The sequence below is a fragment of the Tachysurus vachellii genome, chromosome 5 (assembly GCF_030014155.1).
Source record: "Tachysurus vachellii isolate PV-2020 chromosome 5, HZAU_Pvac_v1, whole genome shotgun sequence".
Taxonomy (NCBI): domain Eukaryota; kingdom Metazoa; phylum Chordata; class Actinopteri; order Siluriformes; family Bagridae; genus Tachysurus; species Tachysurus vachellii.
The window spans coordinates 24,567,349-24,582,500 of record NC_083464.1 but is presented as its reverse complement, the minus strand read 5'-3'; the positions used below and the strand labels follow the sequence as shown (position 1 = coordinate 24,582,500).

The 15,152-nt window shown below is 38.1% G+C and overlaps 1 protein-coding gene across 2 annotated transcripts in view; it reads right to left on the bottom strand.

The window, feature by feature from the left end:
• si:ch211-154o6.3 (uncharacterized protein LOC563854 homolog) overlaps positions 1–14,466 on the bottom strand; it is a 23,866-nt gene extending 9,400 nt beyond the window's left edge. For both annotated transcript variants that reach the window (XM_060870724.1, XM_060870725.1), the window contains exons 1-8: positions 14,232–14,466; positions 5,841–5,956; positions 5,007–5,161; positions 4,729–4,852; positions 4,506–4,627; positions 4,169–4,255; positions 2,916–3,005; positions 593–681 (exon numbers count right to left, since the gene is read on the bottom strand). In XM_060870724.1, the coding sequence (XP_060726707.1) occupies positions 593–681; positions 2,916–3,005; positions 4,169–4,255; positions 4,506–4,627; positions 4,729–4,852; positions 5,007–5,161; positions 5,841–5,956; positions 14,232–14,321 (873 nt within the window). In that variant the 5' untranslated portion in view covers positions 14,322–14,466. The remainder of the gene's footprint in view (positions 1–592; positions 682–2,915; positions 3,006–4,168; positions 4,256–4,505; positions 4,628–4,728; positions 4,853–5,006; positions 5,162–5,840; positions 5,957–14,231) is intronic.
• Between the last annotated feature and the right edge of the window lie 686 nt (positions 14,467–15,152).

Here is a 15,152-nt window from a genome sequence, read left to right as displayed (position 1 = left end):
TGATTTCTACAAATTACTTCCAGCATTTCCACAGCCATGTAAATATGATGTGCAGCGTTTGCTACTGATTACATTTCATTTCTAACCACGACTTTCCTGAGCAAGGCCAAGTCAGGCCTAGTTTATTTAAATATAACGGAATAACACTTTTATTGAAAATGGATGAATTACAGATCAAATTACAGAGTGACATGCAGAGTAACATTAACATAATATCTTGATACCTAAAAGAATCCTGACCACAGTATGGGATGGAAGATAAATACATTTTTTTAAATGTTAAACTTAAATGCATATTGTGTTTTATTATTATTATTATTATTATTATTATTATTATTATTATTATTATTATTATTATTATTCAGTAGATAGTGGCTTTCACTTTCTGATGTATAATAAACACATCAAGCAAGACAGGGCTTGAATGTTTGGACAGTCTCAGAAGAATAGTATTCATATTTGGCTTTGGCATTGAAGCATGAAAGCTGAATATTAAAATGTGATAAAATGTGATAAAATGTGCTGGGTTGATGCCACTTAAACACGGAGGCTTTGTGTTAGACAAGGCACTGTTGCCATGGCACCCACCCACCTGTAGTGTCGTGACAGCATCCAGGTGCACTTTGACTGATTGACGGTTCTCCTGAGAGATCCAGTCCCACACCTGCAGCTTCCCAGCATCTGTCACACAACCCCAGACCCATTGCTGACCCATACGCAAATACTGACCAAGCATACACACAAAGCTATGCACGGCCACTCATCTACACAATCTATGCAATTCAGACACACATTCCCATACATACACTTATGCACAACTATACACACATTCCATTCTCTGCACATGTTCAATTGTATACACACATTCCATTCTATACACTCATTCACCCACAACTATATTCTATACACTCATTCACTACCAACTATACAAACATTCCATTCTGTACACTCATTCACACATAACTATAAACACATTAATTACTATACACTCATTCACTCACAACTATACACATATTCCATTCTATACACTCATTCACACACAACTATACACTCATTCCATTCTATACACTCATTCACTCCCAACTATACACTCATTCCATTCTATACACTCATTCACCCATAACTATAAACACATTAATTTCTATACACTCATTCACACACAACTATACACACATTCCATTCTATACACTCATTCACACACAACTGTACACACATTCCATTCTATACACTCATTCACACACAACTATACACACATTCCATTCAATACACACATTCCTAACCATATACACATTCCATACACATGTTCCCTCCCCTACCCATGTTCACATTTATACATGCATATACATATACATCTATATATTCAGACCGTGTGTTCATGTACACACATATACTACATACACTCACATGCGCCCACAGAACTGCCGCTCACTGGATATTTTCTCTTTTTCGGACAATTCTCTGTAAACCCTAGAGATGGTTGTGCGTGAAAATCCCAGTAGATCAGCAGTTTCTGAAATACTCAGACCAGCCCGTCTGGCACCAACAACCATGCCACGTTCAAAGTCACTTATATGACCTTTCTTCCCCATTCTGACGCTCGGTTTGAACTGCAGCAGATCGTCTTGACCATGTCTACATGCTTAAATGCATTGAGTTGCTGCCATGTGAATGGCTGATTAGAAATTTGCGTTAAAGAGCAGTTGGACAGGTGTACCTAATAAAGTGGCCGGTGAGTGTATATACATACTATCTTCCCCTTTAAACACACCAACTCACTAAATACACTGATTCAAATGTATAACCATGCTCCCAAATACACCAATCAGCTAGAACATTAAAACCATCTGGCAAGTATTGTGCCGGTCTAAACAGTTCCAAACCAAAACAGTTCTAATCATCAAGACATGGACTCCACAAGTCCTCTGAAGGTGTGCTGTGGTATCTGGCACTAAGACTTTAGCAGCAGATCCTTTAATTCCTGTAAGTTGCGATGTGGCACTTCCATGGATCAGACTTGTTTGTCCAGCAAATCCCACAGATGCTCGATCAGATTGAGATCTGAGAAATTTGGAGGCCAAGACAAACCAAGAACTCTTTGTCATGTTCCTCGAACCATACCTGAACTGTTTTTGCACTGTGGCACGGAGTGTTATCCTGCTGAAAGAGCAATGTCATTAGGGGATACTGTTACCAAGAAGCAGTGTACATGGTCTGCAACAATGTTTAGGTAGGTGGTACGTGTCAAAGTAACATCCACATGAATGCCAGAAGCCAAGCTTTCCTAGCAGAACATTGCCCAGAGCATAGTCACTCTGCCTGGTTTGTGTACACACAGCCGCACACACAGCAAGCTATGATACACCGTGTGTTCTGACACCTTTCTATAAGTGTCAGCAGTCACTTTTTCAGCAATTTGTGCTATAGTAGCTCATCTGTGGGGTTGGAACAGACGGGCTAGACGTTATCCCTCTCTGCTTCAGTGAGCTTTTTGAGCTCATGACTCTGTGGATGTTCTTTCTTGCAGCTGTTTTTATAGGTACTAACCACTGCATACCGGAAACACCCCAAATGACCTGCTACTATGGCGAAGCTCTGACTGTTTCATCTAGCCATCGCAATTCGGCTCTTGTCAACATTGCTCAGATCCTTAAACTTGCAGATTTTTCCTGAACTGCTTCCTGCTGGATACATGAGACTTGAGCTTCACTTGCTGCCTTATAGAACCCACCGCTTGCTAGGTGCCATTGTAACAAGATAATCAACGGTACTCACTTCACCTGTCAGTGGTTTTAATATTATGGCCGATCGGCGAATATTGTTTCTTAATAGCGATATGCATGTACAGATTCTCACACACGGTTCTCCCGCTACACACATCACACTTCTACACACTCTCACATGTAAAGCACTCTCACCTGAGCCTGTCACAATGTAGCCCTCCCACTCCGCTATAAAGCACAGGCTTGTGACAGCATTGTAAGTGTAGATTGATTTCACACACTGGCCTGGCAAGGAGACAGACACACAGCAGGTTATGATTCATATCTCATTTAGATATATATAGATAGATAGATATTTATCACTGTCGACTGTAAATACGTCTGGTCTTAATTTACTACATATGCATTATGGATATGCAAGTGCTTTTGAAATGAACCGTTTTAACTGTCGGAACATTCCAGCACTGAAATTAATACCCAGATATTCATTAACTCACACATCAATGTGAAGAAGAAAAAAAAAAACACCATCTGTCAATATAAAAACAGCAGCACAGATGTTGTATGTATGTAAGAGAAGAAGCCACGTCAAGAGTCAGCGTTCTTCACTTCCACATGCTGCTTGATAAAAGGCTTAATAAAAAATTTCCAATAGCATACAGTGCCGCTGTATTAAACGTCTTAAATGGCCTTAGACGGAAGTTCAGGTACCTTGGGCTGACAGATAAGTCTATTCATTTCTGTGTCTACACTAGTTTAGCAAATCTAATGGAATATAGTTCACTGGTTTATTTGAATACGACATGGAAATTTCTGTAGTGAAATTTTAATACGAACTTCATCGGCATCACTACTGTGAATTGTTCTAATGCTCCAGTGTTATTTGTATGTATCTTGTTTGCAAATCAAAATGCTTTGTATGCAAAATGCAGCTCTGTGGCAGTTTAAACCTTCATTCTTTTTTATATACCGATTCCGACTCTACGTTAAAGCTACAGGCTGCACATTTTTAAATTTCTGTTCATAATTTCAATTTATTACTCTTAAGTCGATCAAACCTTCTAAATAAACCCATGTTCCGCCACCCACGGAAGGAAGGTTTCACAGCGGTGGATAATAATAACTGATTACGCCATATTAAAAACGCCCTTTCATCCCATATCCAATCAGTTAAACAAATATCTATTCATTAACTTCAACAGAAAACCGAATGCTAAAAATGAGGCAGAAGCCACATCCCTAACAGGTAGATGTTAGCATACAATTTTCATATCGTACTAACTTCATGACATCATAAAAACAATGTATCAATAAAAAAAATAGAAGAAAACAAAAACATGATCTAGTGTGTAACCAGGCAACTGTTGTGTGCATGGGAGGTATGATTCATGTGGAGACTGAGGTCCGGATTTATCGATGGGATTAAGAACGGTGAGAGCGTGACTCACCAGAGCTCAGAGTCCATATCCGTACGCAGCAGTCGGTGGAGCCACTTAGGATAAACCTTTCCTTCTCAGACAGATGCAGAGCAGATGCTAGAGAGCAAGACATAGTGACATACACAGATAGAGAGAGAGAGAGAGAGAGAGAGAGAGAGAGAGAATGGGCAATTTGCCAAAGAGCACGATTAAATGAAGAAAATGGAAAAAATGTAGATGTACATTGTTATGGGGTTATAATAAAGGAGAAAAAGTAACCATCAATTATAATTTTATGTGTGTATGTAGGCCTCTGTGTGTGTGTGTGTGTGTGTGTGTGTGTGTGTGTGTGTGTGTGTGTGTGTACCTAATTTCCTGCAGTATTCTGCAGGTGGTGTACTAAGACATGTGACGCCACCGCTGTGACCTCCGAGATTGCGCTGCTCTGTTGCCGTGGGAACGTGCCACACCTTCACCGTGGTATCACGACTTGGGGAGGATATAGCATTAAGCTGTGATTTCAAACTCTTTTCAAGTGACAAATCCTATAAATTTACTCATGGACTAAAAAAAAAAAAAACTTCCAGTACCTTCCAGAAATCACGAGGTTGTCCACGGCAGCTACGCAAGTGATGATGTCACTGTGACCTTTTAGAGTCCTGAGGCGAAACTTGGCCTTTTCCCACAATGCTTTAAGAGATGAAAATTCAGCATCTGGAACCAAAATATGTAGCTTAATGATGCCTGAATTTTTTAGTACAGAACAAAAAAAAAAATCACATGGCAGAATTGAAAACAGACACATCAGAGTGAGAGATGAGGTGCTTTCATATGTATGAGCATGAATGAATAGAGCAGTGTGTTTGACCTGGGTCTGGAAGCTTCTGCCTTTGTCCTCCACCCTCTCTCTCTTTTATCTCCCGCTCAGCTCCACTTTTCGTCTTATCCTCTGTCTCCTGGTGGTCTTCACGTGCTAGCTTCACCGCCGGAGTGTGATCAGCGTGATGCTTGGTTCCGCTCTCTCTGTGGCCAGCAAATAGAATAAAACAACATTCAGCCATTCATTCATTCATCTTCGCTCATCTTCATTCATGTCCTGGGAACAGTGCGCATGAGGCATGAATACACAAAGGATGAGAAGCCAGACTATTACAGAACATTACATTCATGTATGGAAGTTCAGAAACCAGTGTGTGTCTGTGTGTGTGTGTGTGTGTGTGTGTGTGTGTGTGTGTGTGTGTGTGTGTGTGTGTGAGTGTGTGTGTGTGTGTTTGCGTGTGTGTGTTTGTGTGTTTGCGTGTGTGTGTGTGCGTGCGTGTGTGTTTGCGTGTGTGTGTGAGTGTGTGTGTGTGTGTGAGTGTGTGTGTGTGTGTGTGTCTCCTTTAGATAACTTTGTGTGTGTGTGTGTTTGCATGTGTGTGTGTGTGTGTGTTTGCGTGTGTGTGTGTGTGTGCGTGCGTGCGTGTGAGTGTGTGTGTGTGTGTGTGCGTGCGTGCGTGTTTGCGTGTGTGTGTGTGTCTCCTTTAGATAACTTTGTTAGAAGACATCACTACATATAGGGAGTAAGACTCTGTGGACCACCAATAAAACTGAAAGAGAAGACATAGCTGTGGGCATCAGGAAGTGCATTTCACACACTTTTGTCTCTAACACACACACACACACACACACACACACACACTTCCATCTTTCTCACACTTACACTTGTCTTTTCATTTTATCCCCCTTTTCGTCCGCAATATATTGGGTTTGCTGCAGGCCAGAAAGTTGCAGCAGGAGCTCAGCCAATCTGCTGCGAAGCTCCGCCTTCTTTGAGACCTGAGAGATGAACAGAAAGAAAGAAAGAAAGAAAGAAAGAAAGAAAGAATTCTATTATCAGTATGCCAATTAAGTTGAATGAGAATCAAGCAACAAAAAACAATTATCATGGCTGCAGATCTTATGCTGCACTGAAATATTAAAAAAAAAAAAAAAACAGTAAATACACTCAGTGTCCACTTTATTAGGAACACCTGAATGCCTGCAAAAGAAAAATGATCTCAGTGACATGAGCAATATGTTTTGAGAATTTCAGGAACTGTTGATTTACTCTGTAGAGTTTACACAGAACGGCGAAAAAACAAAAAACTTTGAGTGAACAGCAGCTCTGTGGGTGTGTGATGAGAGAAGAGAGAACTCAGAGGAAAAAGGCCAAAGCTGTAGCCTCTTTCTGAGCTGATAGCCATGGAACCCCAGGCATTCTTCTGCTGTTGTAGCCCCTTTAAGGTTTGATAAGTTCTGAGATGCTTCTGAGATGCTTTGAGAACTACAGTTGTCAAAAGTTCAAACACTTTATTGTCACGGTGTGTAAAAATGTGCAGGAACGGAGGTGTAAGAACGGATGTGAAATATCACATCACAAATATGTCGTACCTAATGTCAAATATTAAAGCTGCTGTATGCGATTTTTCCACTTTGACACGGGTTTGCAATCACAGGCATTTTCTTTTGTATTGTTGCATATAAACTGTGTATGAATTACAGAATATATGAGGTAAAGCAATGGCCAATAAATGTACACCTCTAAGCTTCTGGATATCATGATGAATTTCTGAACACTTAAAGGCGCGCTGCACAAGGTGATCGGTATCACGATCTGATATCCATGCTGTTATCTATTTTGTGCAGAAAAATAATTTGCAACAGCACCATCAATCATGTCTATTTGTGGCTTTAAGATCATCATGCTCATGGTGTGACTTGGGTACCAAAGTCTCTGGAAGAAACAACCTAAACTGTAACCAGCACTAACTGAACAGTGTCAAGGACGTCGTCTGTGTTCTTATTACGGCATCTCTGTTTCTCATACATTATAAATCATCACAGCTGACCATCACTTGCTTGACATCACTGACATTTTGGACGTTACTGGACGCCCCATAAGAGAGACTCCATACTCAATTTTTTGCAGAGATTGAGCACCTTAGAGGTTTCTGCCATCATGTTGTGCAGTGCATCTGGCTGAACCTGCTTTAATCTGAAGTAGATGTCTCCTGGGCTCTGTAATCAAGCACTAAACATGTAAACACAGTCCAGCTGCGTTAACGAATAAAGGAATCTTCTCTTAATGCTCCTACGTGCCTTTAATAATCTGGTTGTGTGCACAAGCATATGAGTGTAGGCTAGAACCCAGGAGTGCACGTCTGATTAAATCAGCCTGGAATTACAGCAGAGTTGCTGATATGTAAAGAATAAATAATGACAGACTGCTATAGGAAATTAACCCACACAGTTACCTCCCTGAAAAACGGCATGTAAGTCCTAAAGTGTTTTATTCCTCTTACACCACAGGGAATCGTAAATTCTAATTCGTTCATATGGGGTTATGAAATACGACACTTTTTAAAGTTTATAGTTACATCTATAAGTTTGTGGAATGTCCACAAGCAAGAAAAAAGCTCCTGTTATCGATTGCTTTATAGCAGCTACAGTCTCAGGGCAAGGTTAATTCTTTTGTTTATCTTGGAAACGTACCACCAAAGAAGAATTTTCATGATGTCAGTGGGTCAAGGACTTGATGCAGTTATTGCGAAAGAAAGGGATGTGCCTCCTAATATTATGTGTTAAGACTATATGAAACTATATTTTTGCTGACCTAAAATTTGGGAGGTCTTAACCTGAAAATGTCAGAAAAATAAAAACGAAAAATTTTATATTTATTTTATTTAAATAAAAGATCTGTCAAAATTCTCATATTTAGCTTCTGACCTTAAACTGAATTTTCAGTGCGTTAAAAAAACCCCCAAAAAAAACAAAAAAACAACTAAGGTTGTTCCTATACTTTTGGAGGGGTGTGTTTAAGCAGGAAATCCCTTATTAAGTCGATAAGACAAAAAAAACAAACAGCACCTCATTAGACTACAGAGAACAAACATGCATATTTCTGTACTGAAGATCATCCAGTAGCAGAAAACTTGCTGACTTTTACAAACTCCTTCCATAAATGTTTAATAAATGTCTCCATACAGAAAACCACCTAAAAATGACTTGTTTTTTTTTTTAATCCAGGCATTGTTAGGTCTAGATTAGGTGGAGCGTCCGTCTTACAAATCCACAAACAATAACGTTTTAGAACAAGCGCATTCATACAGTATAAACCTGGAAATTGTGGTGCAGCTGGAACATAAATGCTGCTGAAAATATGAGAAAATGCTGCTGTTCTGGAAAATGAATTCACACCTTTTCAATCTGAAAATTGAACAGAATGTTAGAGCTACATGTGTGGTAAAGACACCCAATCAGAAACAGCACGTGCTTCAAATACCTCATATGTACTTCACATACGTTGTCCAATCACAGAAACAACGTGTGACACGTAAACAGTAGTTTAAAGGTTTTATCCCTTTGGCTTTTGTCTTTGTTTTCCTTCCTTTGTGTGTCCCATGAGGCTTAAAACAGCTAACCAATTATGTGGTGACATTTTTTATCATTCATGTGAAAGTGCAAGACAAGATATTATTTAAAGCAGCTGTGAGCAGAATTTATCAAATCATGGTTGTAAGAAGGTTAAAAGCAGGTTTAATAACGTACAGTGTGAAATGTGAGATCACGAAGAGCCAGGGTTAACGGTTAACCCGGGTAAAGCATCAGAAGTGTGAAACGTGAAACAAGATAACCCAGGATTCTGTTCACTGGAGTTTCCAATCATTCATTCATTCATTCATTCACTCATTTTCTACAGCTTATCCGAACTACCTCGGGTCACGGGGAGCCTGTGCCTATCTCAGGCGTCATCGGGCATCAAGGCAGGATACACCCTGGACGGAGTGCCAACCCATCGCAGGGCACACACACACACTCTCATTCGCTCATGCAATCACACACTACGGACAATATTCCAGAGATGCCAATCAACCTACCATGCATGTCTTTGAACCGGGGGAGGAAACCGGAGTACCCGGAGGAAACCCCCGAAGCACGGGGAGAACATGCAAACTCCACACACAAGGCGGAGGTGGGAATCGAACCCCGACCCTGGAGGTGTGAGGCGAACGTGCTAACCACTAAGCCACCGTGCCCCCCTAAGAATGGAATTGCTTTGGATAAAATAATTCGCCAGTTTAATTCATACAAATTTTGTATTTCTTAAAAAAAAGCAAGTTTTGTGAGCAAGTGACCATGAAGTAGCCATCGAAAAAAAAAGCTGAGAATTTCTTGCCGGTATTTCGGACTAAAAATAAATAAATACTGCGGTCACGGAAAAGCTGTGATATTGTTTAGACAGAGACAAATGACCGATGTCCAAGATTGTCTTCTGGGAACATGATGCAGCTGCTACTGTTGGCATACAATACAGTATGTCAGATATTTGGGATCCAGTAGGAAAAGTTAGCAGTAAGAACTTTTTATTATGGTTTTCTGCCAAGTGCTTTCTCTTGGTCAGATACATGAGGCCATGAATTTAATGGCAGGTCATGTACAGGTATTTATTACTATGTTATTACAGTACCATTTTATTATGCTTTCCGTTTAGTTGCTTAAGAGTAAAGTATTTTAACAACCCAACAACCCAATGAAAAACCATTGAACAACCCAATCGTGCTGGGAAAAAAACCCAACATATTCTTATTTAACTCATCTGCAGTAGCTTGTGTATGTTGCAGGTTGCACGTTGGAAAGTTCCCGAGCATTCAACTTGTAGCAGTGAATCAAATACTATTTCCCACAAATGCTCAAACATCTACCGCTGCGCTATATAAATAAGATTATAATAATCTCTTAAACAGAGTTTTGAACACATTTGCACACATTTGCATTATATAGTACAGTATGTGTCATTTACTTCTTAGTTCTGTGTTGTTTCCTGTAGGTCTGTGTTTTATGTACTCGAGGAACGCTGTTTCTAGTCAGGTATATGGTTAAAATGACAATTAAAGGTTCTTGACTTGACGTGATAAGGCAGTATATTAACGCAGAGTTTTTCAAACAAACTGAATCAGTTTTATGTTATTATGTAAATCCTATTCGGTTATTGAGTTGCACACTTTTTGGAAGTACATTACATATATATTCATAGCATTTGGTAGATACCCTTATTCAGAGCAAGTTACATTTATCTCATTTATACAGCTGAGCAGTTGAGGGATAAGGGCCTTGCTCAGGGGCCCAGCACTCAGTGACAGCTTGGTGGTGCTGGGATTTAAACTCACAACCTTCTGATCAGTAGTCCGACACCTTAACCACTTAGCTACTATATATGTTGTTATCCGATATATGTACTTATACGTAGGTTTGGTTCCTATTTATGGTATATTATGTGTTCGTTGTGCATGTAAGTCTTGTGAATCGTCTCATGTTAAGTCTTAGTCCTCTCTGTTGCTCTTCTGTTGTAGGGGATTTGACACCAACTTTCTGTATTCTACAATGTAAAAGATCACCTGCTCCTTAAAAAGTCATCTTGAAGATAAAATTTGAAGATAACTCAAGTATTCAAGATATGCAAATGTATAAAATTTGAGTTGAATATCCAAATTTTTTATGACAAAAAAGAGAAAAAAGGTCACATATCGTAATCGGCTTATCTTGTTGTGTACTATACAGCGTTACCGTACAGAAAAAGGCTGAAGAGAAGAAACCGTTTCTTGAGTTTATATCAATTTGTATTCATTATTTATTATACATCAATCTTATTCAAACAGCCTAGTGGGAGAGATAAGACAACGTGACATGAATACATAAGCATTCGAGTGATCGGTTTCTGTGAGACCTACGTACAGTATGCCCATGCCGGGATGTTGATATTCAACCTACCGAAGGTGCTGCAGATAAACTGCATGTAAATGATTATTACTGTGAAAATTAAATGCTGATCATACACTATCCAGTCCTGTGCATTGCTTCATCAGAAGGCAATGATCTAGATAAATACTGAAATATTATTGTGTTATCAGTTTTGGACACAAGTCCATGTTTAAAAGGTTTTCTCCTTTACTGACATTTCACCAGAGCCATCCAGAGCCAGGTGGGATCTAGATCGGAACGTGGGAGCGCCAAACTGCTTTAAGCACAGAATTAAAAGTACCAGACGTAATCATTTGTGTCAGTGCTAATTCATTTGCATAACCGAGCAATGATTCACGCAGGCTTTGTCACAGACTTAATCACTATCATAGCTCCACCTTGTGTACTTCCAAGAGAAATAAAGAAATGTGTAGAAATCTGTTGCTTTATCACTTCACTAACACAGTGGTCAAGGGAATGTAAGTGAAGCCACCGGGTCTCCACATTTCTCAGTTTGCATTAGAGTTTTAAGAATTAGCCCATAAACAGAGCTTAAAAAGAAACCTTTAAGCTCTAAGTGCTCTTTAGGGAGGTGAAAATGAATCGGCGTAATAACTGTTCTTCTGCAACTCTGTGTCCATGGAGACCATTGAGATGTTTTTTTGTACTTCTGCCTCCAGTTTTTTTTTTTAGATAATGTTACAGAATGTAGATTTACAGGAGTAATAATACAGCCAAATGTGTTTGTACTCATTCAGTAAACACAGTGTATATAAGCTAAATCAAGTCATTATTCAGGAGTAAAGTACTGTGCATGGACCAGACTTTCTCCTGCTCAGGACTTTCCCCTGCTCAGGATATATATATATATATATATATACACATACACTAATAAAAAAGAAAACTTGTTCAGTATGATCCTTTTCCAATTTGTAAAAGGATTTTTGGCTGACATCTCCTTTGCTGTTCTCATGCTAAAAGTGTAACGTGCCCCCAAAAGGTTTATCTAAATTTATCTATCCTGTGTCACTTTACAAATAATTTGACATCAGTGGCATCTCTAATGATCATACTGTAACCGTATTTACATCTAAATGAACATAGTGTTACTGTATTTACATCTCTAATGAACATAGTGTTACTGTATTTACATCTCTAATGAACATAGTGTTACTGTATTTACATCTCTAATGAACATAGTGTTACTGTATTTACATCTCTAATGAACATAGTGTTACTGTATTTACATCTCTAATGAACATAGTGTTACTGTATTTACATCTAAATGAACATAGTGTTACTGTATTTACATCTCTAATGAACATAGTGTTACTGTATTTACATCTCTAATGAACATAGTGTTACCGTATTTACATCTCTAATGAACATAGTGTTACCGTATTTACATCTCTAATGAACATAGTGTTACCGTATTTACATCTCTAATGAACATAGTGTTACCGTATTTACATCTCTAATGAACATAGTGTTACCGTATTTACATCTCTAATGAACATAGTGTTACCGTATTTACATCTCTAATGAACATAGTGTTACCGTATTTACATCTCTAATGAACATAGTGTTACCGTATTTACATCTCTAATGAACATAGTGTTACCGTATTTACATCTCTAATGAACATAGTGTTACTGTATTTACATCTCTAATGAACATAGTGTTACCGTATTTACATCTCTAATGAACATAGTGTTACTGTATTTACATCTCTAATGAACATAGTGTTACCGTACCGTATTTACATCTCTAATGAACATAGTGTTACTGTATTTACATCTCTAATGAACATAGTGTTACCGTATTTACATCTCTAATGAACATAGTGTTACTGTATTTACATCTCTAATGAACATAGTGTTACCGTACCGTATTTACATCTCTAATGAACATAGTGTTACTGTATTTACATCTCTAATGAACATAGTGTTACCGTATTTACATCTCTAATGACCATAGTGTAACCTGATTTGCATCTCTAATTAACATACCTCTATACTAAACTTACTGTAACTGTATTTACATATCTAATTAACATAGTGTAACCTGATTTACATCTATACTAAACTTAGTGTAACTGTATTTGCATCTCTAATGAACATAGTGTTACATTAGTTACATCTCTAATGAACATAGTAACTGTGTTTGGATCTCTAATGACCAAAGCGTAACAAGACTTACATTTCCAATGAACATAGTGTTACCATATTTGCATCTCTAATGAATATTTGCATCTCTAATGAACATTTATGAATATAATGAACATATATAACTATATACTTGTCTAACAATTGCTAAGTCAAACAATCATAGATTTTAGTTGATTTTTATGACCTAAAAAAAGTCCTCTATTTTGCCTGACAGAAAGCGAGGATGTGCTGCAAGTCCAGTCGAGAGCATGCGACATAGGGAAAAGGGAAAGGGCTTCCAGGCAGTGTCGGATAATATCACTGCAGAGTAATACTGCATCTCCCGTTTAATGGTGCAGAAAATCATTTCCTAAAAGTTATTACTATTTTTGAGCTAAAACACACACTAGTGTACTCTGATGTTAAATCACAGAGTATAAATAAACAGTGTATGTGGATCTGTGCGACAAACACAGCAAGAAATTTTGTTATCTTTTATCTCTAGCTTCTTCATAGAAACGATTGTGAAATCTGTCACAATCACATCAATTTTAGCTCAGAATTTGTGATTAATTTACAGCATATGTACGAGTATGAATATTGAATATTAATATGAAGATATGAAGCTTGTATGCCCTGTATGATACTTACACAACTAATAAACTAATGCATTATTATTTTATTACAAATAACAAGGCTTTGCATCTTTTAGCTTATTCGTTTTTTGTGCTTTTTTTTTATTATTATTATTTTACTTGGCCATTACTCATTTTAAGACTTACTATAAATATTATTTGGCCATTAAATAGAAGACAATGTGGTAAACAGATAATATGAGACGAACCCCTGAAGAAAAAATAAAAAATCCTCAGGGTCACTTCTACTTATATGTATATATATCTTATATTTAGGGATTTTGGATCTATTGTGGTCACGTAACACGATTTTGCATAGCTTCTTGATTTGATGATGTGTTGTTATTGTTTTTATTTACTACATCAGTGACAGTAAACCCTTTTTCATGCCTTGCATATGCATACAGTGATGATTATAAATTCATTAGGGAATTGCTTATTCAATATAGGAGACCAGGAGGCTCTTCTGTAGGCAATAAGCTCCTACAAACACATCAGTGTGCATGAGTACATCATCGGATCCAAGACAAATGCTCAGTTTGACTTGTCTACCTTCACTGCTTCCTCTGAAGTGAGAGAAACTTTCAGCTCCAGGTTCTCAATCTGCCTCAACTTCTTCTGCAGCTTCCTGACTTCCCCCATTTAGACACCTCCGACACTTCGGTCCTTTTAAACCTCAGATGAGAAGTCAGTGTTTTACTGGATGTACATGTGGAGTGATATTTCTATTTCCTTGTGGAGGGACTCAATTGTAAACGTGGAACGACAAAACGGAAGTCAACATAGAATGGAGTAACAGGATTCAATCCCAAATAGCTCACTACTTCCTTTCTCTGTGTACTATTTATGCCAAGTGACAATAGTCCTGCGTCCAATCTAGTGCACTACAGAATAACTAGGCAGCGGTTTGTTATTCAGCCTTCATTTGAACAGTAACATTGTCGCATCGGCTTCCGGTTTGTATGGTGTGTTGTTTACTTGGGCATTGGGGTTAAATTTAACTGGAAAATTTTATATTGTCACAAACTGGGACTGAAACTGCATTTACTGATATATTATGTCATGAAAACAGCCAAGAACCCACTAAAGTGGGGGAGAGGAGGAATAGTTTACAAATTTATTTCATTAAAAAAATAAATAAATAAAAAAACATCTAAAAAGCAGAATATCTTTATATCTTTCTGATAAAATTTTATCTTCAATAATCAGATAAGGAAAATATTAGTCAGAGATGCAACCAAAAAGACAAGAATGCTACCACCACCATGTCTCAGTGTGAGCTGGGCTGATGGTGGGCATGGTGATGTGCAGTGTTATGTATACATGTATAGTTTTGTGCAAAACTGAACTATATTACGATATGTTTTGTTCACTTTGCAACATGATTGTTTTGTCTCTAACATGCCTTAAAAAAAAAAACCTCTGAGCAGGATACAAGATTTCATACTGATCATCGCTCACTTGTGGAGAGCC